This window comes from Beta vulgaris, chromosome 8 (genome assembly GCF_026745355.1).
Source record: "Beta vulgaris subsp. vulgaris cultivar EL10 chromosome 8, EL10.2, whole genome shotgun sequence".
NCBI lineage: Eukaryota > Viridiplantae > Streptophyta > Magnoliopsida > Caryophyllales > Amaranthaceae > Beta > Beta vulgaris.
The window spans coordinates 34,195,938-34,220,460 of record NC_079209.1 but is presented as its reverse complement, the minus strand read 5'-3'; the positions used below and the strand labels follow the sequence as shown (position 1 = coordinate 34,220,460).

General features: G+C 35.8%; 1 protein-coding gene across 8 annotated transcripts in view; it reads left to right on the top strand.

The window, feature by feature from the left end:
* The first annotated feature begins 1,595 nt into the window (after nucleotides 1–1,595).
* The window catches only part of LOC104882973 (twinkle homolog protein, chloroplastic/mitochondrial), a 49,601-nt gene continuing 26,673 nt past the window's right edge, over nucleotides 1,596–24,523 (top strand). For all 8 annotated transcript variants that reach the window (XR_007268806.2, XR_007268805.2, XM_048634529.2 and 5 more), the window contains exons 1-13: nucleotides 1,596–1,705; nucleotides 2,017–2,283; nucleotides 6,176–6,300; nucleotides 9,242–9,297; nucleotides 9,405–9,462; nucleotides 13,977–14,084; nucleotides 15,686–15,769; nucleotides 16,384–16,464; nucleotides 20,114–20,179; nucleotides 20,247–20,363; nucleotides 22,132–22,179; nucleotides 22,256–22,341; nucleotides 22,430–22,490. Coding sequence is in view for 6 of the 8 variants with exons in the window: in XM_048634529.2 (XP_048490486.1) it covers nucleotides 1,690–1,705; nucleotides 2,017–2,283; nucleotides 6,176–6,300; nucleotides 9,242–9,297; nucleotides 9,405–9,462; nucleotides 13,977–14,084; nucleotides 15,686–15,769; nucleotides 16,384–16,464; nucleotides 20,114–20,179; nucleotides 20,247–20,363; nucleotides 22,132–22,179; nucleotides 22,256–22,341; nucleotides 22,430–22,490 (1,173 nt within the window). In the remaining 2 variants the exon portion in view is untranslated. The remainder of the gene's footprint in view (nucleotides 1,706–2,016; nucleotides 2,284–6,175; nucleotides 6,301–9,241; nucleotides 9,298–9,404; nucleotides 9,463–13,976; nucleotides 14,085–15,685; nucleotides 15,770–16,383; nucleotides 16,465–20,113; nucleotides 20,180–20,246; nucleotides 20,364–22,131; nucleotides 22,180–22,255; nucleotides 22,342–22,429; nucleotides 22,491–24,523) is intronic.

The following is a 24,523-nucleotide window of genomic DNA, read 5'->3' as shown; positions in this document are numbered from 1 at the left end:
GTAATTTTGTCAGACTAAGACAAACTAGAAGAGATGAAGAAGATGACGATTGAGAGGAGAGAGAGAGAGAGAGAGAGAGAGAGAGAGAGAGAGAGAGAGAGAGAGAGAGAGAGAGAGAGAGAGAGAGAGAGAAAAGCCTAAAGGCGTTAGGGTTCCGTCTTTAATAAGGGTATAATGAGCACAAATTCAAAGTTTAAGGGTATTTGAGAAATTCCCCCAATTTGAAGAAAATTTTTAGAATTTCGTAAAACCTCAAGGATACTCAAGGAAACTTAACTTCTATTTCTCACCCCAAAATTACTTAAAATTGTCCCAAAAAAAATTGAAATTACATTTATAACCTTATTCTTTCTTATTACCTAAACCACCACCCCCCACCACTAGCCACCTCACTCCACCACCATCCACCTCCTGCCACCACCACCCCATTGCCACCACCACCCACCTACAACCCCACCTTCCCCCACCCCCACCAACAGCTTTTTTTTTTTTCAAAAATGAAGAGGGATGCAACATGATGTGTTTATCAAGTTTACTTTCTTCAATTTTTGAAACCTGCTGCTCAAAACTTTTGGGTTGACGAGATTAAGAGATCTTTTTCCCTTTAATAGATTGTGGATTTATACGAATGAAGTATTAAAACCAATTCAATATATTTTCGTATACAATAGAACTTCACCATTGAAGACACCCAAGCTTCCTTAGTAGTACAACTGACTAGCCTTGCCTCATCAATCAGAGGCTACAAAACATCATTGACTCCTTCAACAAAATCATGCGAGATAATCACCCACCACTAGTAGCAGTAATCACCATCTACGCTGTGACTTTTATTTTTTTTTATGATTGGGTGATGAGGGAGGAACGTCCCGACCAGACGCTCCTCCCTCATTGACCAATCATGAAAAAAATCACGGTGTAGGTGGTGGAGGAGGTGGGTGTTGGCGGTGGCAGGTAGAGGTGACAGATGGTGGCTGGTGGTGGTGGTTGGTGGTGGCAGTGGCAGTGGTGGGTGGTGGAAATAGAAAAGGGGTAAAATAGTCTATTAAAAGTGAATTGGTCGATTTTAAGTAATTTGGGCGACGTTTAACAAACTCCTCAAGGAAATTTCCTTAAAAAACATATAAAAAAGAAATTGGGCAGATGACACAAGATCGGAGGGAGTAAATAAGTACATGCACCCAAGTGCATGTAGAGCCTGGTGCACCATTTTCTAAACTACGTCGTTTTATTATTTTTAGAGTCTATAATTTTAAAAAATTATTGTTATTTACTTCCTTAAATTTTGCAACTAAAGATTCATTTTTCAAATTTAAATTTAAAAGGAATACGTTCTTTTACCTTAAGTGTAGATGTTCATTCACTATATGTTCTTTTCATTTTATGACCTTTGTTCTTTTATAAATATAAATTTACACGTTCCTTAATTTTAAGTCGTGTGTTCTTTTTCAAAATAAAAAAATTGATGAAAAAAATTCGTGTTTTTTAATATAAATAATATGTTCTTTTTAGATGCACAATGAGCATTGTGCACTCTAGTGTATAATCCACGCTTTGTAATAATAATGCCTGGCCCAGTCTCTTCGGCCGAGTTCTATGTGGGGTATACAACATTCGGCCCAACCCTAAACTTTAGAAACCTCTCAGCTCCCCTCACTCATATGGAATGCAGTTCTGAGGCTCGAATTGATGAAGCTCGTTGCAGGTTTTTTCCCCTTTAGATGAATTTACTTGTTTAGACGATTTTTTGTAGCGATTATTCATGAGAAAATTCATTTCTTGCGTATTTTAAGATCTACTTCATGTGATTATTCATGCCATTGATTTTATGCGGTTGTCATTGTTTGTTTTATGAATTCATCTTATTTTTTTTCTTTATCTCATGTTATTTCATGTTTTTAGGGATAGTTTACATGTTATTAACTTATGATTCGAATATTTGGTATACCTTCTTAATTTAATTCATGTTTGTTTGATGGAATTAAATGATAAGAATTTTTATGTTACAATTTGTAGATGCGCATATTGTCATGCGATTGTTCATCTGTTGTGACTGGAAATCTGGAATGAATGACCTGTTATTTCTGGGCCGAGGGAGGCTTCCCCTCTTGCCCAGGCTCAGGGACGGGCCTGCTCCTACTCCATGCTTTACTTTTCGAAGACAATTTTTCAACACTTCCAGACTGCCCTTTGTCACCAATTATTCAAAACCCACCTCCATTGTTCAGCCTAAGTCTCTGACGAATGCTGGGTATTCTTATGCCGCTCATCCCAGTCTATCAGGTACTCCCTCTTTTAAAGATTATGCCATTTTCTATTTTAGTTTGTCCGCAAAAGTTGCTCCATTATGTACTTTGATCTCTACAAAAACTATCTACTTTTTAATTATCCCACGTGCAAAAAAACAAACAGACAACTCTCATAACATAGAAGGGAAATAGGGTAAACAATAAGGGACGAATGGAGAAACTCTTATAGTAATTAAGGCTCATGCATAATGTTTTTACGGGCGACCAACTGTTGTCCATTTTGCAAGCAGGTATATTAGTTTGTTTTTAAATGCCAATTTCGGAATTTGGTCCTTGGGTCTTGCTAGGTTGCACATAGACGGATACGGGTACGGGTGCGGATTCGGGTACGGGGACAGAAAACGGTAAGATTTTGAAATTTTAGGAAAGGGTACGCGTACCCATACAGGATACGTATCGTATCAAGTGCGGGTGCGGGTACGTGACCTAGAAGAAGTACCCATGCTACATAGGGGTCTTGGGCTAATTTTGACAAAACGAGGAGGGTAATGACGTAGGCGAGGTTCGATCCTAGGTCTAAGGCATAACATTTGACCATGTGACACTAAAAAAGTTCTGATCACTGACTCGACGTTCATTTTAATCGTAAGATTTGCTTAATCATATTGCTTACCAAGATGACGCAATGTTTGTAGACACTTATGGGTTTTATTTGAATCCGACTTTTGAACTCTTATCCTGATATGATTCCGTAAACGGAATCTAGCTTAGTTCCGCACAAGGCTTCACTCATCAAGGGTTCGAATTAGGATGTGTTTTGAGTTTAAGTTTATTAGCTTCACTCACTAACTCACTCGAATCTCACTTAGTTTTAGGTTTCACTCGCCTAACACTAAAGTTCTTGTGTTTAGGTTCACTCCCTAAAAACAATCAAGTCTTGAAAAATACTTCCTACACTTACAAAGACAAACAAGTCTGAAATTTCAATAATAAATTCTTACTCTTTATTATGGATTAGGCATGTACTTATATAGGATGAGAAAACAACCTTGCCTTCCGAGCTATAATATTTTCGGTTTTGCTAAGCAAGAGATAACGAAACATTCCCCTTAAAACTAGCTTAAAATCTAGTTTTGCAAGTGTAGGAAACAACTTAAGGAAGCAAGTGATTTAGGAAAGCTTTGCAAAACTTTCCATAAAACTTACAAAGTCACAAGCTTATACCTAAAGCTTATTACAACTCAGATTTTCGGCTCTTATTACAACCAACCTAAAATAAAAGTGACTCAACGATATTAACTAATTTAACTAACAAACATAATAATAGACATATTTTTCGTTACATGTAAAACCTTCACTTTAAGAGTAAAGTAAAACCATGCAACAATTCTAATAAAGCAAATAAAGATAGTTGGTGAAGCAATCCATGCACGTATCTTGCGTCATATTCTCTTTCAAGGCTCACCATGAAGAGATCATGTGTCCAATTCAAGTCATACACACTCTCGTGTAAGTGTGTGCAAGCTATGCTCTCTCATCTGGACATGTTCTACAAACAAGTATTTTTCCGTGCGCTTCTATGTTTGAATGTTAGTGAGGGGCCCAAATATTGGCTCATAGGTTAAAAATCAACCTTATATTATTATTTTATGAGAAGTACTTTCATTTACTCAAGGAAGTAATCCCCCTGATACCTCCTTCTGTTAGCAAATCATTTAGTTCCACTATGTGAAATGGTATCTTTGTTTCGTTGCTTTATTAAGAAAATCTATAAAAAAGTGGGTTGTGATAAAAACTTTATGAACCGAAACCCGATCTTTTCAAATCCAAAGTTCCAAACAAATTGAAGTGGGTAAGTATGAACAATTCGTTTTTGTGACCTTCGCATTTATAGTAATATGATAACTTTTTAGGGAAAATTTTTTAGTATTGGTGCAACCGTGCAAGGGCTTCACATCATTGTTGCTAGACTTAAATATCACATGGCTGGTTAGATTTGGTTTTGAATGACTATGCTTATAATAACTACTTATTTTTCGTTTGTGTTTTGTCGATTGTGTTGAGATAGGGTTAAATATATTGTGCTAAAAAATTGAAATAAAAAGGGCGTATGAGAATCCCTTAACACATTAGTTCAACCCGAACCCGACAACACCCCTAAACAAGTATTGTTCAATCCAAACTTGAACTGATGACTAGAATTAAGACTTGTTCTCTAGTATTTGGCAACTGACATTCAACATGCTATTATGTGCTTATGGGATCTTAAATCCCGTATATGATAGGTTATAACTTTTTGCTTAGGATAGGAACCTTCAACTAGTTCACATGATGTGCATTATCTAACATAATTTACCTAGCAAGGGGTGTTAGTGCTTTGATTTAACATAAATTAATAGTGTTAGAATCAAAAATCTTCTCAATCTCCCTTAACATATCAACCCAGCCTATTATTTAAGGGTTTTTGTCGTCATCTGTTGATTTGAAATAATTACCACTAGCACTTTATGATGCCACTCTATGGGGCTATTATGAATTGGAGATAGTTTTTAAGATGTCTTAATTGCATGGTGTATATGGGTAACTTATCTTTTATTTTGAAATGTATTGAAATCGTTGGAATATAATTATATAAATTTCATGAAGCTAATTTAATGGCTTATTGTTCGCTGGAACAAATCAAAACACGTGTGGCTCTCACATGGACTTTGTGTGTGTGTGTGTGGGGAGGGGTTAGGAAAGAGGGTTCCAACATGCATGCACCTTATGATGGCATTAAGGGAGGCGTAACCGACCACTACAAAACAAATGAATGAAAGAGTAGGAGATATACACAAGGACAACCATTTTTGTCACTCGTGAGCAAAGAAACACCTCATCTTGGAGACAAGCCTAATAAACTTTACATAGACAGATGGGTTGGCCACAACTAGCCATATTGGCATACTTTTTAAATATTTATCGCACTTGGCATTCTAAGTGCTCTTGACCAATGTCAATTGGCAAGGATATATTTGAATGCATTTTATTACGATTGTGGCCATCTTCCTATTTTTGTCATCCAGTCACCAGTGCCACTAGGGTCATCCTTTCTAGCATGGGTGACTAATTGTTATGGTGATCATTATCCCGCTAGCGTTGGTATTTGCTCAATACCATGAATTTACTCTTTTGTTTATGTTTTTATGCTTGGTGTTCCAGTAAGTTTTCCATGTATCGGCTAGTGTTTTCCCCACGCCAGTAATGGCTTGGAGTATGATTTCAGTAGGAGAAATTGGGTTGTCCGCTCAGACCCAATTCCTTTCACAAGCGTAAGGACTAAGGAGTAAGTACTCCTGGCCAGAGAATTAAAACTCTCCCGTTCCGTTACAGAACGGTCGTTCTGTAACGGATTTTGGATTTGCCGTTCCGCGAAATCCCGTTACGGAACGCCATAATAAAATTCACATACTTCTCACCGCGTTGTCCGTTCTGTAACGCGAACTCGCCGCGTTAGAACGCTTTTATCCTCGTTACATCCGTTTTTTTTCAAACATTAGCCAAATTCTTTCTATGATTTAATTATATAGTTGATGAAACATGATATTCTATTAGATTTGATTATATTATGTTGTAATAATGCTTCATAAACTAAAAAAATGCAAATAAAGTTGAAACATATTTATGTGAATTTTTAAAAAAAATTCACGCCGCGTCGGCCGCGAAACGTTCTATTTGCCCGTTACAAGCCGTTCCCGCGACAACGTGACCGTTCCCGCGACCGCGACCGCGTTTTTTTTCCCTGCTCCTGGCTTACCTCGCTTTTTACCACAATGGTTGCTTTCATGGAAATCCTGAAATTGATTTGAGTAGCCTACTTTTCTTCAACTAAAAGCCCTTCTAAAAGTGTGACTTTCATTTATGACTTAGCTGATCTTTTCTTTCAGTATCTCTCGAAGGCTCCACACATCATTCCGCTAGACTAAGTGTGCTGATGAAGAAATTGGAAGAGCTTGGCATTGAAGGTCACCAGTCTATACCGGGCCAGTATTCTCATTTGTTATGTCCTATGGTAAGTATTCCAGTAAGCTATTGGCTAATTACTTCTATCATTGCAAAATTTGTTTGTAATTTTTTGATGAGTGATAGGTTTGTGGTTCTAGTAATTTGTAGAGTCTAAGACATTAGTCTAAGATTTTTTCGTGGTAACTGAATATCAGTGATAGATCAACAGTTATGGTAATGGGTTTACAGCTGATGCTGTAAATATAATGCCATGGTGCTTTTTTATTTGGTCTTGAAATTGCATTATTTAGTAGCTTTTTAGTCAGTGAAGTAAAAATTCTTTGCGTATGTAAGTAACAACACACTATTGGTCTTATTCCTTTTCTTCTTATTCTGATGAAGTAGTAGCTAATGTCATTCCATCTTCCATTAAAGATTCTCTATTTGGCATAACAATTTATTGAGCTCTTCACAAAACACCAACCTGCCATGCTTTGTAGTTGATTAGTACAAGGACCTTATTAGTACATAAATATTTCTTGTTGGCTAAAGTCCTTTTTTGTACCAAACCAGTGCATATAAATAACAGACACATGCTTCTAAAGCTACAAGTTGCGGAGGATTTTGTGTCGGGATTGTGTCTTGCATTAAAACAAAACAGGAGAAGAGCTTTCCTGTCCGCCTATTAACTAGTCCGTCATGTCTTAGTCATTCCATTTCAAATTTGTCTTTTCTCCTTTGGATAGTAGCAATATGCTAGAGGTAGATATTGGTTCTCCCATGATTAACTCTTGTAATATCCTACCTATGGAGTAAAGGGAATTTAAATCTTTGTGGCATACAGTAGTTAGAAGGAGTATTTGCTGCCCCTTGTAGGTATGCATCAAGCTAGCAATTGTGACAAAGAAAAATAAAAGGCAATGAAAAGCTATTCCTCGAGGAATCTCATCTTTTATGGGGTTCAATCAAAGAGTTGGAGTGTGAATTTGAAAATTATAAATTTGGTTCTGCGATTTGAGCTTCTAGGCCATAACATGACTTCTTTAAACCAATTCTTTATGGCTCTGTAACCCTGCATTGTCCACATTATTGACTGTCCACGTTATTGACTGTCCACATTATTGCATTGTCCACATTATTGCAGGCGGGCAGTGGGCCCAGTAACTGACCAAAATTCTGTTGGGTCTACATATGTAGACCCAATAGGCCCGTGTCTGATCTGTGTCTAAATGTTCATGTTGAATGAAAGATTTCAAAGTCTATTCTGTAGAGGAGACAGGGTTTAGGTCGGTTCTAGGTCTAAATGTTCGTGGTCAGATTTGAGTCCGGACTTAATATTTTAGACTCAGACCAGCTCCAGATCCGAACTTACCCATATATAACATTCTTTTTCAAAAAAAAAAAATGAATGTAAATACGCGAAAGAAATATGGTTACTGAAGGCATATCTGATATGACAGAATCTAAATACTCTTGTGTACTAGCACTAAAGTTTTCCAGTGAAGTAGGACACTTGAGTTGTAATCTATTGCCTCCTTATTCACTTAGTAGTTTCTTAGCGCTAACTTTGTCATATATGTAAAATAAATGGGGCAAGAATATTAAATTGAAAAAGTCAATGGGTGATAATAAATGGAAAGTAACTTAAATACCCATATAAGACCCGGAACTCGCTAGGCCCAGGGGTTCTGGGTAAGGCTCTTAAATATTCAGACACAGTGGGTATGAGCAGTTCTGGTCTAGTTCAAAAGTCTGGCTCTAGATGTGGGTCTTACGGGACCACCCATTGCCACCCCTACACGCAAGAGTTGAGTTTGATGATGAGAAGCTACTATTAACTTTGATAATGGGTTTTGGGGCCATAACATAAGGCCCATAACATGTTTATCTAAAACCAAGCTCCTAATATAGTCATTTGTGAGTGTCTACAGCAGGATGACATGTTCTACTTTGCTGAATGCATTTATCTTCTCTGCTTGCTTGGTAAGGTAAATTAATAATAAACATTGATACTAAATTAATAATAATAAAATACCAATTATAATAATAATATATATAATAATAAAATAATAATCAATAATAATAAATAATAATAATAATAATTATTATTATCATTATTATAATAATAATAAGAATAATAATAGTAAATATAATAATTATTTTATAATAATAATAATAATAATAATAATAATAATAATAATAATAATAATAATAATAATAATAATAATAATGTTTTAAGGAAAGGGTAAGTGAAACCTTGGGGTGGGATGGGGAATGGATGTATAGGAGTTTGGGGGTAGGGTAAAAGGAACATTAAATTGACAAAACAAACAATAAGGGAATTAGCTCACTTGATTTCCTTACCCTTTTCTAAAAACCTCTAAACAAACTCCCCCTAAGTGGCTCCTTAGGGTCTCAAGTATTAGTCCTCTCCAGAGTGGGTTCCAGTAGCAAGGGAGATGCTCATCTCAAGGTGCATCCCATCTCAGTGGACGTTTTTCTTCCAAGCCAAGAATTTCCTGCATGTAACATCAGTGAGATGTGGGAAGGCAGCGATATGGATACTCTTTTTTTGGTCGTATAGAAGATGACAAGATTAATCTATGCTGGAGGGAAAGGAGTGACATGGTTTTATGCATTTTATTCTTCGTACCACTAAAATTTTCCTTTCTTTTGTTATTACAAATAAAGAACGTTACTTAATGTATTAGAAGCAATGCTGAACGAAAGAGAGAATTGATATATGTATGGACATATTATATGCATGTTTATTGTTTTCCTTTTTTTTAAAAAAAATTGTGCATAGCAAATATGGCTGTCTTTGGAGAATGCTGAAAAAAAAAAGGTATTGGATATAGTTTTTTCCTAAAATATATTTTGGTTGCCAATGATAGGGACTGTTAAGTTCCGAATTCTTCATTTAAGGCAGTAAAAGATCCACTTGCCTGCATAGTTTTGCTCATGGTATTGGTCGTAACTTGTTATTTGTGGTTTTGTTCCTCTTGCAGTGCAAAGGTGGTGATTCGGGTGAGCATTCCTTATCTTTGAACATAAGTGATGATGGGTATGCTTCATTTTTGCCTTACAGTTGTGTCCTAATGTTTTTCAGATGTATCTTTTCAGTAAGTATTGTTTTCCAAAAGTATTCAGTTTTACCTTTTACTGTTGCAGGAATAGTGCGGTGTGGCTTTGTTTCCGTGGAAAATGTGGTTGGCAGGGCAATACGATGGTAGAACTTCTGTCCATTTCAATCTGCTTTGATTCTTTTCTTTATTAGCACCTAATTTCTTTTGAGTTTAATGCTCCTTTCTTGAGTACATTTGTACTCTTCCTGCGTGGCTGCATTTATGTTACCCACCTGTCCATCATCATGGACCCAAACTGTTTCTATAAGTACTTGTGGAAGAACTTAAGATTAACCTGTGTGTTGACTTTATGGTTAGAGATCAAAAGGAACATTCAATTCACCAACATATGAATAAAGCCACAAGTTTTTCACTCTTCTAGCTCCCTCTTCGCATTCCCCTATACCACCTCCCTTCTTTTGTGAACGTCACCAAAGTCGTGAGAGGAATAAAACCCATGTCATTTTTTTTTCTATGATGCTTGGACTTGGGTATGAGTCTACGAGTTCCGAATCTTGGAAAGCTTAAAATCAAGGATCCGATGACAGTCATGACACATTTTCGAAGGATTTAAAATCTGAATTTGGACTTATGGACATTTTTTTAAATAGTTTTAGTACTAAATTTTGAAAATTTAATATTTAGAGATAAACCCATTATATTCCAGATCTTAACGATTTGTGATTATATTTTTAAAACATGTTTTTTTTTTTTTAGAATATAAGTAAAAAATAGCTTTTTTTTTTTCTAGTGAAATCATAGATTCCTCTCAAAAAGTTTACCCTATTTGGCTCCTCCATTTAAATTTTGTATAAGAAAGTCATATCTCTCACCGTGGAATCAAATATAATACGGTTTTTTCACCATATACCCCTGACAAATTTTTGTTTGCACTGTATACCCTTTCAACTTTCTAAATTCACCATATACCCTTCACTTTTCAAAAAATACATAAACTTACCCTTTTGACTAACTGTGTTAGACTTTCGTTAGTCATTAGGCCCTAATCCCCTCTAACCCAAGTTAACTAACCTAAACCCTAACTCCCTCTAGCCTAATTAATCCTAAACCCTATCCTAATTACCTTCTAACCCTAATTAACCCTAAACCTACCCTAACCACCCACCCACCACCCCTCCCCCTCCCCCACCCCACCCCCACCCCTTCCCCCCCTTTCCCGACAACCCCACCCCCTCCCCTTTCCCGACACCCCCACCCTCCCCTTTCCCCGGCAACCCCACCCCCTCCCCTTTCCCCGACAACCCCACCCCCTCCCTTTTCCCGACAACTCCACCCCCTCCCCTTTCCCTGAGAACCCCACCAACGAACCCTTTCCTCGACAACCCCCCCCCCTCACAAACTCGTTACAAAGTGGCCGTTCCGCTATACTAATATATTAAAAGGCGTTCCTAACCAAGGAACGATGCCACGTGGCATTCTCCCTTTGGATGTTTTATTTCATGTAATCCACATACAGGAAAAAAAATAAGAAATCGAATTGCATAAGTTTTGATCCCCTGATTTCAAGCTTTTATACTAAACTTTTACCGCTAAACAATGTGACATTTAATATTATTATTTCAAAGGAAAATATTATTAAATAAAAGTTTTCCTTTTTTTGGGCATAGTTTGGGCTTGCATAGCAAAATACGAAAAGGGGGGCCACACAACATAAGAAGTCAAAGTTATTATTTGAAGTCGTGAAGGTTCATAGGACCAGTGACTAGTCCCATCCAAAGTAATGCTTATATAATAGGGAGAGAGAGAGAGGAAGGTTTAAAGAGAAACAAGAAATAAGGTCACAAAGAGAAACATAAGAGACAATAACAAGAAGAAAGAGAAACAAGAGAGAGAAGAAAAGCGCATAAAACACTTGCTTGGAACGAAGCGTCGTGTCGACAATCGGCTTGTCTGTTTGCTCCCACCCTGTTCCAACTCGTAATCCGTTTCTCCACCCAGGTGGGGTCGTGTCGACATGAACAATTCTGAGCATCAGAACATTTTTCGCAATTGCATACCTCATAATTCCATAAATATTAATTACTCGGTCTTTATCATTGCTGATCTTTTTAGTGAACAAACCATAAATGCCGAGGAGAAAAAAATTTCGCTACGGAACTCCATCATAGGTGGTGGCACTAGTAGTGGTCTATGGCCTTGCGCAAGGTAGCACGAATACGGGGACGGATACGGGTATGGGGACGGAAAACGGCACAATCAAAATTTTCGAAAACGGGTACGGCTTGGATTCGGCAAAAAACAAAGTAAATAAATCTAATACATTTAATAAATAATATTGCCTTAAAAAAATTTCTACATATAATCTTTTTGCACAAAAAGCATTAAAATTAGGTAATAAGTTTTGCACCTTCTTAGAATAATAAAATATATAAGGGGTCAAAAAGAAAAAAGAAAAAAGAAAAAAGAAATATGTTAGCTGGACACCCATAAGTTATAACCTCTTCCCTAGATAAGTCAGACTATGAGAGAAAATAGAAAGTTGCAGCCTACAAGTACAACTTTACTAGAAAAATAATCAAATATGCTGTAGAGCTGTACTGTAATGAGTTAATGACTCATGCTATACCACAGTACCGCCCTTACTTTTCACCTTCTCCTTCAACTAAAACAAAGTAAATCAGACAAGAAACTGAGGAAAGAACAATTCGAGCATGATCGGTGAGCACTTGGACTGACTACCGACGACCATCGGCGAGACGATCGGCGACAAGGAGCAATGAAGAACTTTGAAGGAGTTTTCAGTTCAGGTGAGAGAGAATTTGAAATTCTCCAAAAACCCTTGGATCTGATTTTGCCCCATTAAAATTTCATAAATTGACTGGGTACGTTTCTCAAGCTCCAAAAACTTACCCATCCCGTACCCGTTTGCATACCACCCGTACCTAATTCTTGCCGCCGTACCCACCTTCCCAGATTCGTTTTGGGTACGAATCCGAGGCGAATCCGTCCTGTACCCGTACCCGGTACGGAAAACGGTGCCTGGGAGGCGTACCCGTGCTTCATAAGGCTTGCGTTTCTTGAGCTCCAATGAGAGTTGCGTGTTGCCTTGTTATGTTGAATGCAGTTTGCAATTTCTCTTAATATTCCATTCTTCCCACCCCCTATAATGTTGTCTTTGTCTCTTTCCCAATAAAAATCAGATCTAGATCATCCATAAAGATTGAAATTCACTCTCCCAGGAGATAATCTAGAAAGGTATTTCCTTATAATGGAAACTTTGATGTTTTACCTCATTGAGTACTCCCTCTGTATTTATTTTATTTTTCTCACTTAGAATCTTTACATTATTCACAATTAGAAAGAATCTTCTATATATTCTTCTCAACATATAAGAGGATCTTCTTTGATTCGTCTTAATGAGTACTTTATTAGTATTCAAGCATTATAATTTTTAGTTTTATGTTATGAAAGATATTTAAGGCCAAAGAAGTGCATTAGCAAACACGCACAGTCAAGAAAGATAGATAAAAGATACTGAGGTAGTATATGATAACAAAGACCAAAGAAAATTATTTTTGGGATATTATCTCATATAACCTTGACATATAGCCTTTTTTCCCAAATTACCCCCACATTGTCACCCGTATCGTGAATAACTCTTAAATTTTCATTTGTCATTAAACATGATGGAATTACATTTGGTTTGACTTTGGATGGGTTTGGTGTCATTCAAGAAGGTGGTTGATAGCTATTCAGAAGGATGTTAATTAGTTTTGATGCACAATTCAAACATTTTATTTTTGGCAGCAGACCATTAATAGAGCGCCAAACCACCTTTTTCTAATTCAATGCCATCAATCACCTTCTTAAATTACGACAAACCCATCCAAAGACTAACCAAGTTAACGCCATTTGTAATTTCGTCATTTTTAATGACAAATTACAAATTTAGGGTTATGTGTGATATGGGTGACAATGTGGGGGTTATTTGGAAAAAAGGGCTATATGTCGGGGTAATCTTATGTATTTGCCTCATAAAGTAACAGATAACATATTCTACATGGAGCAATGGCTAAAGAACAGATTATTTTTTCTTATTGTTTTGATTGGAACAGAACAAGAACTATTGATGCATGCTTAAGTCGGATTTGATGAAAACCAAGATTATTTTTGATGTAATGGACTTTTTTTTTGGATTACTAACACTGGCTCAATTTTTTGCGGTGTTCCCTTAATAGGGAGATGGTGGTGGTGTGGCGGGGGGGGGGGGTTGGTGTGACTTCTGAGTAAAGAATACTGGGAAGCTAAAGGAAAGATAAAATCTTTGAACATAAACTAATGAAAGAGGACAGAAACATAAGTTTTAAAGTGAACAAACATCTTTTAAATTTAGTCGTTTAGGTCCTGAAATTCATCTAAACTCATATTGTTGTTCCTAAACATTAATTATGTACGATTTATGTACTATTCTGCATACACTATCCTTTTATTCTAAATACAATAACAAAGATTCATATTATTTTTTTAATTTATTGCATGGGGTTTATTTTGTTAGTTCAACTTCTCGGGCATAGTGCAGAATGTTTTTTTTTTTTTTTTAGCTTGTGATCGTTCTACTGCCGACCTACAATGCTGTGACTCTATATGTTGTTTGTAGGCTAAAGCTGATGTTCGGTTGTCTCATGGGAAGTTAAACCAAATTCTTAAAGGTAAAAGAACAGGATTGACGGAGAAGGATCTTGGCCTAGAGCCACTCTGCGATGAGGTGAGTTTTCTTTTCCCCAATGATAAGCTTTTACATGTTTGAAAGGTTGCAATGAGTTCTACTCCTTTAGTCTAAGTACAATGTAATGTTTTCGGACTGGCATTAATCTAGCTGTTTAACCGTTCATTCTATTTTGCCCTATGTTGAGATAAAAAGTTGAAAAATCAGAAGTCAAGTGTTAAATATGGCAATGGGGGTGAGGGTAGGCATCGGAATTCTAGATGTGTTAGTGGAAAAGTTGAGTTGGAATGTAAATGGTTTCTCTATATTTATACTTCTTTGGCTCTAAAATAAGTGCAACACTTTCCTTTTTGGGAGTTGCAAAATAAATGCAACATGATTTTGGTTAAATGGTTCTCTCTTCTTCACGTTGATGTGTGGTCTTATCTCGCTATGTATCTCTCTCCTCATCACGTGGGCTTGTTAAAAGATTTGCATCGCTCCTATGTTCCACTTATCATAAAACAAAGTATGAAAATATATAGAATCTAGTTCATGTGAGAAGGCTTTTTGGTGTGAGAAATGAGAAGAGATGTAACTCTAATTGGCAAGTGATGTCTCCAAATATGTTATGGTGTAACTATAAAGTTAGAAGTGATCTTACTCTAAGTAATAATTGCAGAAAAATTGTTGCAACTCTAACTTGAAGACTCCTTTTAACCGGATCTTGACACACACACACACTCTCTCTCTCTCTCTCTCTATATATATATATATATATATATTATATATATATATATATATATATATTATGTATGTGTTTATATATGGTTGGGTTCCCATGAGAGCACTTTTTTGTATCCTTTTTAACTAATATATAATCCATTTGGCTAAATTATAACCCTTTTTTTCTTCGCGGGGCCAATCTTCCAAAATGACTACATTTCAGAAAAAAGGATTATAATGTAATATCGTAAAAATGGATTATAATTCCGTTGGTCTCATGTTCTAACATATGAAGTGCCCTCATATGAACTTTATTCTATATACTTCCTCCTTTTATGCTTACATGTAACATTTTCATGCTTACATGTAACATTTTCATGCTTATCCATTGCACTCCTTTGTTCCTTAGTATCTTTAATTATGTATAAGTAAAAATTATAAAAAGTTGATATTATGAAAGTATGCATTAAAACAAATCCAATAGGACCACCTTTGACTATATTTTTTCTTGTACATTTGTTAGATAATATGGGATGAGGTTGGTAGATGAATAGTTTTTCGTATGCAAATGTTACATGAATTTAGAAATGGAGGAGGTGTATACTTCCTCTATTTTTTTTTTCTAATTGCACCACTTTCCTTGTACGGGTGTTTCTTTCTAATTGCACCATTTCCTATTATGGTAACTTTTTGGACCAAATGTACCTTCCTACCATCTCTTGACTTACCCATCCATCCTATCCAACCTACCCATAGTAATGGACATTTATGTCCATTTTCACTCTCCTCTTTTCTTGTTTTTTCTGCCCAAACCAAGTGGTGCACTTAAAAAAAAAACGAAGTATACGAGATTTTGTTTTGAAGACATATCAAGGATCTACAACTGGCTGCTTCTTCAGTTAATGACTAATTATTTAATGTTGTTGCTTTATCAGCTACTTGCATATTTCGCGGAGAGAATGATAACTGCCGAAACATTGAGGAGAAACTATGTTATGCAGAAATCTGTTGGTGGTCAGGTACATATTTTATCCTTCATCAGTCGCTTTACTTATTAGTAAAAGATAGAGAAATAATTAGGTCTCCTTTGCCTCTTCATAATTATGCGAGCTCTGTTGTTAGAGAAATTTTCTTTTGTATTGGTGCTTTTGTGAAGTCATAGAAGTTAATTTTGTGCAGTCATAGAACTGATAGAAGTTATTTTTCTGCAGATGGTCATTCCTTAAGCTAATTGAGTTACTCCAGTGTCTATATCCTGTTTTCATGCTGTATTGTTATACACGAATTCTTGTGTAGGGAAACTCTATGTTCCTTTAGCAATACCATTGTAAGTAAAATGCTAAATTATCCAAACGGACGAGCTTATCCATTTTTGGTGATTTTCTGTCTTAAGAAGATCAATTTAATGTTTTTGGGTGGAGTCAAAATTGACAGTTTTGATTTGGAAGATGGTATTTGTGTCAGTGATTCTACAATTCTAATTGTAAGAATCAAGATGAGGATACATATAGCCCGTGAGTTGAAGAAATACTACTACATTCTTTACTCATTTTTTGCTGTTTGTACTTTATAGTTTATCCTTAATATAATGGCGATGGTCCTCCATGACTAATGTATAATGTTTTTTTGGCAGATTGTCATTGCATTTACTTACAGGCGAAATGGAGTTCTGATTAGCTGCAAATATCGCGACGTCACCAAGAAATTTTGGCAGGTTTTGATTCCTAATTTTTTTTGTTATCCTACTCTGGCACACTGGTACTAACTAAAGATTGTCGTTTTCTGTTGTGATGACCGATGTGTGCTTAAGTGTTTTTACCGATAAAACAAGAATTGTGACCGTAACTGTAACACCCCGATAATTCTCTCTTTTCATAAATATATTTATAATATAAAAGTAGAGAATTACCCAAGTATTATCGCCTGTGTGATAACGTATTCGTATTCAGAATTTTGCAGCGGAAAACATATTACTAAACTTTAACCTTTTATTATAAAGGAAAAATTGATAGGAACAGTCCCAACTATGGGCGTTCCGCCATTTTCAGTCCCAACTAAGGATTATTTTTGAGCGGTCTCAACTTTGCATCATTTTTGCCAAAATTGGTCCCAGAATGACCTGCTATAGTAGGTAAAATTTTCTTTTTTTTTTTTTAATTTCTTTTATTAACAACACAACAATCACAATCCTTATTTACCCCCCTTCCCTCTTTGTCAAAAACCCTCCCAATCTCCGGCACAAAATACAGCTGGTGCAAAGTAGCTTTCGGCGGAACAGACATAACAATATTATCTTTCCTCTTCATCAAACAACCCAATTTCATCGTTCTCCATAACTCCCTCCACAAACTCGAACATTCCCACTCTATCCTTCGCGCAAAACTCCACTTCAGTTCTCTCTCCTCCACTTTCTCTCTCCCATCCCTTCCTCCTCCACCTTCCAATTAACCCACCTCGATTTTCAATCAACGCCCCAGATCATCAAACCAGATTCCTCTTAATTTGAGGCCATGCGAGTGTTTATGAGATGGCGGGGAAGAAATGGGAGGTGATGATTAAAAAACGTTTGAGTTTGTCAGGGCCAAACACACTAGGGAGAATCAAATTCGAAGACTTCGAATTGACATCTTCAGCTTCCCTAGTGTCGAACTTGGAGTTTTCGGCTGGGAATGGGGGTGCCAGACGGATAGAAATAGGAGAGAGAAAAAGGAAAGAGTTGACTGAATTTTTTTTTTAAAAATTAACCTGTTAAAAAATTAACCTGTTCAACGGGTAACCAGTCAGCTAGGACCGATTTTGGCAAAAATGATGCATAGTTGGTTCCGCCAATAATTGGGACTGCTCTTATCAATTTTTCCTATTATAAATAAATAAATAAGTATTTTGAAATCAAACATTCTTAATAAGTTTACTCAAATAAACTTAATAAAGTACATTCCTACTAATGTAGAAAATAAGATATACTAGTTTACACATTCTCTCCATTCCCAGATTTCTTATGATGCACTTGCGAACTTGTAATGTCAATGCTTTAAAAAAATTGCTCACCAAAATGGGTCATCACAGGATCATTAAGGCAAAGCCATGATCAACAATCACAAACAAAGTTCGTAATGAGCAAAGCTGAGTACTACATACTAATACAATAACAATCTTAACATGATACTAATAAATAACATGCATGGATAAATAATAGTATAACAATATAATATTGTGCTGATAACTTCTATAGAAATAATTTTAAACATCTTTTTATTACTTTAATGGAATAATTATTGGACTTGAGTTGTCTTATCTACTAATGTGTCGCTTACGAAGACGAAATACGGGAGCGACTCCATATTCTAGAATGATCTGCGATATCGAGGAACTTTTTGAAAAATAGGAATGGTGAACAATCCATTACCCAGAAAAGCTATGACACGTTCACCATGTACCCCAACTCCTAATGTCCAACTCTAGACGTGCATCAGTCTAAAGTCTATAACTATCCTCGTTACACTTCACGTTCTTTACAAGTTATTACTTGTTATGACACACATACAGGAAACACAAAAACAATAAATCAAACATTCACAACTGAACTTCTTTTATCTTAGGATTTAATAAGTGATCACAACTTACAACCCAAAACTTACTTTCTTTCAATCTCAAACTTTCTTATTTGTTGAACCTAACCAACAATCAAACTTATCTTTAAAAAGGGATACTTATCAACTTATCAAATAAGTCCCACAGTTCTCATAAAGTAGTGAAAATAATACTTGTAAGGGAATACATGAATAACATGAATCAATCTTAATAACATATTAATTCCCCCATGTGAATTAATAAATAAAGTTCCTATCCACATGCTTACATCAATAAATCCATACAAACATGACAATCTTTAACTCATAATAAATCTCATAATTATCATGCTTGCACACAAGCATAAACATGTAGAAATCAATCATACTAGCAATCACATATAAAGTTCCTATACATGATAGTACAACTTTTTCTCCTTATATCATGATACTAATCACATAACACACAGATATGTACGTACCTTGTGTAGACATTGAGAGGCCACTTTTCTACTCTAAAAGTTGCCTAGGGAATAATCTCCGCCTAACAAAAACAAAACATTGGTATATCAATATACCAATAAATTTACAGCAAAAAAGCTTCACTTAAAAACGTGTCAAAACCTTTTATTCTTTTGACACCAAAGATTAAATATTTCAATCCCTAAAATATGGTACTACTAAAATAGGCTTTTAAAACCTCAAAAATCAAGACTTTAATATTTAAATCTCACCTTGAACACAAAATATTAAATCTGAAATTTTTTTGAATATGAAATATATAATTTGAAATAATTAAAGATACAATCTTTAAACAATAATTTAACAAAATAATACTTAGAAATATTAAATCAATATATATGAAATCAATATATAAGAAACGAGGAAAAGAATCAAAAGAAAAAAAAGGAGAAAGGAGTGAAATACCGAAATCGCGAGTGAAATATGGCAGCAAAATTGCGAAACTTGCAGAGGCCATAACTTATAGAATAATAATCGGAATCGAGTGATTGTTGAGCCTAAGTTCAATAACTTTTCGAGATGTACAACTTCTCATAAGGAATTTTTGGCTAAAAATAAACGGAACTATGAGAAATCTAGACAATCAGATTCAGGTGAGAAAAAAAACCAGTGAGAAACCGAGCAAAAGTCGAGTGAAGCAAAGAGGGGAAAATTGAGTGAAGGGAGGGAAAGAGAAAAGGAAGAATTAGTGGAAAACAAAAGCCAAATCTGAAAATATGAATCATGGGAGGTTTAATGAAGTATTTATAGGTTCTCTTTCCTAATCCTAGTAGAATTAGGAGTACATAAGAATAGGAGTCTTATTAGGAAAAGAATTACTCCTTTGGGCTTTCAAATGGGATCAAAAGGCTACTAATTGGGCTCCTCAACCCATAAGCTTAATTTAATAATTAAATATACTTTAAATACTACTCTTTAAATAATTAAAGTTCCACTTAATGAAACATTTAATTGATTTAAGAAATAAAAACCATAAAACTCTTTTAACTCCTCAAAATAGTCGAACATTAAAATAATTCGACTCATAAAAATATTAAAATCATTTATAAATATATACTTTAAATATATTTATAAAATTCATAAAATTACGGGGGATTACAGTAACTTTAGCTGTTACCGCTTCCTAGAAGGAATTGCTATGATTGTTTGATCTTGTAGAAACTTTTTGTCTCTGAAGTTTTTTCTGCGACATGCATGCTTTCATGTTCGGTGTTTTTGTTCTGGCATTCACCACTTTTATAGTTGTAATGTATGTTTTCTCTGGATGTGCAGGAAGCTGATACTGAAAAGATATTTTATGGACTCGATGATATCCATAATGCAAGTGATATAATTATTGTGAGTACTCTTTTCAGCTTTCAAGAAAAAAATGCAATTCTGCTCTTGTCTAATTCTTTGCGCATAGGTTGAAGGAGAAATGGACAAGCTGGCGATGCAAGAAGCTGGCTTCCACAACTGTGTTAGTGTGCCTGATGGTGCACCTCCTAAAGTTTCAAAGAAAGATGTTCCAACTCCAGATCAGGTTTGATTGTTCTTACCTCATTTTCCTTGCATACCTTCATTACTTTGGATGGTATAATACTAGTATTGGAGACCAACATTTTGTCTTATTATGGTGCATGGGAACTGATGTTGTTATTGGCTGCGATTCTTAGTTGCTGTAACTCTCTTGGGTGCCTTTGATTTATGGTTAGCATAAGGGACAAAAGCATCAGACTTCGATAGGCAGTAATGGAACCCTGAGAGACAGATTAGTCTTTAGTTTACAGATTCAAATTAATCGATTTGGCAGTGAATTTTGAAATAATACTGACATCATTGTTGCAGATGGCTGCCAGGGAGAGAAGGACAAAAGGTAAGTTAAGCTCTTCTTGGCAAAAGCCGAGGAGGGGGTGGCTTCCATAGAGTGAAAGGCAAAGAAAAGGAAGGGGGTTGGTGCTCTAATGTTTTAAGGGAGAATAGAAAGGAGGGACGACTGAACTAACAATCGGCTGAATGTATATGGGGATGTCAAGCTCTAGTTTTAAGGGTACTGTGTGTATCATGAAACTTTTTTGTGTATCAAATAGAATTCTGATCTGGACCAAGTCACAGAAAATCAGCAATTTTATGATCTAACCCCAAGGGAAAGACCACTAAGTAAAATTACAAGGATAGGTATCTCAAAACGTTTTTGAGCTCTGTTATGGGGTTTGTTTATTAACTAAGCAATGATAGGGAAGTTCATCTAAAATAATTCAATGTTCGTAATTTATAAACTCTTTATCTTTGTTCATAATAGGCGTGCCTTTATATAGGCATTACAATTCTAATCCGGCTAGAAATAGGAAAACTAATCCTTATCTATTATTGTACTCCTAATTGAATAAGATTCCTAAAGTGCTTAAAACAAGAAAAAACCTATCCCGAGTATGATAATAATGACGTGGAAGCCAAACAGACTTCTAACTATACTAGACTCCTAACAACTTTAGACTTCTAAGTAACTTTAGAGTTCTAACATTATTAGACTTCTATGAAGGTTAGTCTTTTATCATGGTTGGATTCAGACCTGATTAGACTTCTAACAAGGTGAAACTTTTACCATGATTAGACTTTTAAGCATACAAGATTCTACTTCTAAAAGACTACTATTTCTTACAGACTTCTAATTCTAAACGAGTTCCATTATAACTTGGACTCTTTACAAAAGACCTAATGACACTGAAATTTTAGGATATGTAGAGTTCTCACAGGCATATAACTCTAATAATACAAGTCTTAACTGAACTGAAACTCTTCCAAGAATCTTCAAAATCTTCCAAAATTTTCCATTAACAATAATCCATACTTGCTTTTGTATCAAAATCGTAATAGTAGAACTGTACAAGGGTGTTTGTTATAGTATTTCTAATATATTTGTGCACACTAAGATTTCAGTAAGAGAAGGCAAATAGTATAGTGCCTTGTTTTATCAAAAAAATAAAAAGAAAATTAAAGTATTGTGCTTATTAGAAAAAAATGTTATTCTTTCTCTCTTTCTTGTTATCCCCCCCATCGTAAGATATGTCTTTCTATAGGTATGTCAAACATTGATAACTTATTGATAAACTTGAAATTAATGCTTGCCAGTTTAGCTTATTCGTGAGGCTGTGTGGCGTTTCCCAAACAAGCATTTGCTGAAATATAGTAACAATAAATATAATTCTGTGTGTCCTGATTGTCATTTTATATTTTATTGCATCAATTGGGGAAGTAGTTTTAATTTCTTTTATCTGATACTCTTTTCTATGTATTTTCTTTGAAGCTAGGACACAAAGTATCAGTATTTGTGGAACTGTAAGGAATACTTTGAAAAGGTTGGTATCACTATTCTCCTTACATTATTGATAGAAGAAATGGATATAAGAGTCGGGATTCTTTCTTTCTTGGTAGGCGACCAGAATAATATTAGCAACTGACGGTGATCGTCCCGGCCAAGCATTGTCTGAGGAGCTTGCTCGCCGCCTTGGGCGAGAAAGGTTTATTTTTCTTGACATTCTCTATTCCATTGGTGAGCCTGATGCTTTAGACTTGTACATCATTTGACCTTTTCTCTTCGAATTGCAGATGTTGGCGGGTTAAATGGCCAAAAAAAAATGACACTGACGACTTCAAAGATGCAAATGAGGTTATAATTTATTGCATATTTTAATGAAGTCAAACTTAGTTTAAATATGCGCCCAGACGCAAGTCGAATGCAGGCGGCAGCAAAGATGCTTCTAAGGCTAACACGCAGTGACATATGATAGGCGCACGCCTTAGGCCACCTTTGCCAAGGCGCAAGGCACACCACTTGGACTGCCTTTTGTTTAGAAGCAAGAGAAACAGGAGATCTGAGTTTAAAAGAAGACCAAAACATTTCAAATTAACTCTTACCTAATCTTTAAGATGCAAATTCGAGCAAAAGCCCTCAATTAATTGCATGAACTTCATTCTAATCCCAAATTGAAAGTCCTAATTTCAGAAAAACCTTAATTCGTTGTTTGTGCAACATTTGGGAAATTTGTGATTGCTGGGTACGGCAGAAGTTCTGGCAACCAATCCCTGGTGGTTTCCGGCACCATGTCTCCCAGCATTCTTCCCTGGTCAAGCTTTCCAGGTCTGTTCTCTCCCTCTCTATCTTCAATCTGTTCTTTTTTGATTCTCTCTTCTTCTTTCACTCTTTCTCGTTGGATTCTCTCTTCTCTATTTCACTGTCTTTTTTAGTCACAGCTTGCATTCTTCTCTACTTTAGATCTGGAAGCTTATTCTCTGAATTTATTCTCCTCCTTGATCCTTTTATTAGGGAAGTTCTCTTTGACATTTACAATGGATGTTTGATGTTTTTTTTTTCTTTTTTCTTTTCCTTTTGTCCATTTATTTCCGGGTTTTACATAGCTGACGAATACCCACCTTCTAGTTTGCTAGGCACTTGATGTCCCTCCCCCTTTCTATTTTTTTGTAACACCTTTTATTTGAATTTTTTAATGCTTATATTTCGGCTGTTTCTACCAAAAATATAATATAAAAACTTGAAATAAGAAAATAATTGTTTTCAAAAATAAAGTTGCAACTTGTATGTGAAAGGCACGTTTCTTCTCCTTATGCCTAGGTTTCCGGGACCCTTTTTGCCTCGGTACACCTGGTGCCTTTTGAAACTAAGATGTCAAGATGTAGATAACATAGTGTTCTGATTGCTTGAACCTGAACTCTTGATAAGACATGGATCTACAATCGGATTTAAGAAGGTTGTTTTATGTGTTGTGATGTCTTGCTTCGTGAAACATTTTATGGATTATTTATGTAATCTATATTTGGTTAGAAACGGAAGAAGAAAATGCACCAATGGGGAAAATGGACATGCAATATAAGATGGAAGGCAGCTTGTAAAGTACAAGCTTTCAGTCCCCAACTGAATCCATAATCAGAGTGTACACAACAGCCTAATTACCACTACAAAGGCATGCCATATTTTTCAGGTTCTAGTCTCATATGAAGAACCACACATACTCGAATTCTTGCTGTTCAAGAGACAGACTTGCAAACTTGAGGAAGCTTCTGTCGTTTTAATCTGGATGATATATAATTATTAAGTATCATCTTTATCCCACACTTTTGTTTTCTCATCATTATCTCACTTGCATTTTATGATAGAAGATGCAGTGGCTGCGAATTTAAAGCTATGAAGCATGGGAACGACTCTCCCCCCCCCCCCCCCCCAAAAAAAAAATACGTGCTCTTCCAGGATCGGGACCTGTTTCAGAACCCTAGTACATGAGTAGCAGGATGCCCAAAATGCCAGGCTGTCTAGTGAAAAGTTTCATGCTGTCGAAAACATCAAAGAGGTGCAATTGAAGAAACACTTTAGCATGCCTCTGTCAGGAAATGCTGAGGATTGTTTTTTTTTCTTACCCGAAAATTGAAATAGTTGTCATTCCCATCCCTGCAGTAGAGAGACCCTCATTGGGTGGCTGCTAACTCTAGATGCTACTGAGCTCCTCTTCGAGGAGCCTCTTTATTTTTGTTGTGCAGTAGACTTATCACCCAACTTTTCTTCTTAGTGATAGCATGCATCTCAGTCAACTAACACCTTCCATTGTATAATGTTCTAGAACTTAGCAACATTTGTTTAATTGGTCACCTTCACATTGTCAATTCAGCATTGCATAGTCCAAGTTTTTT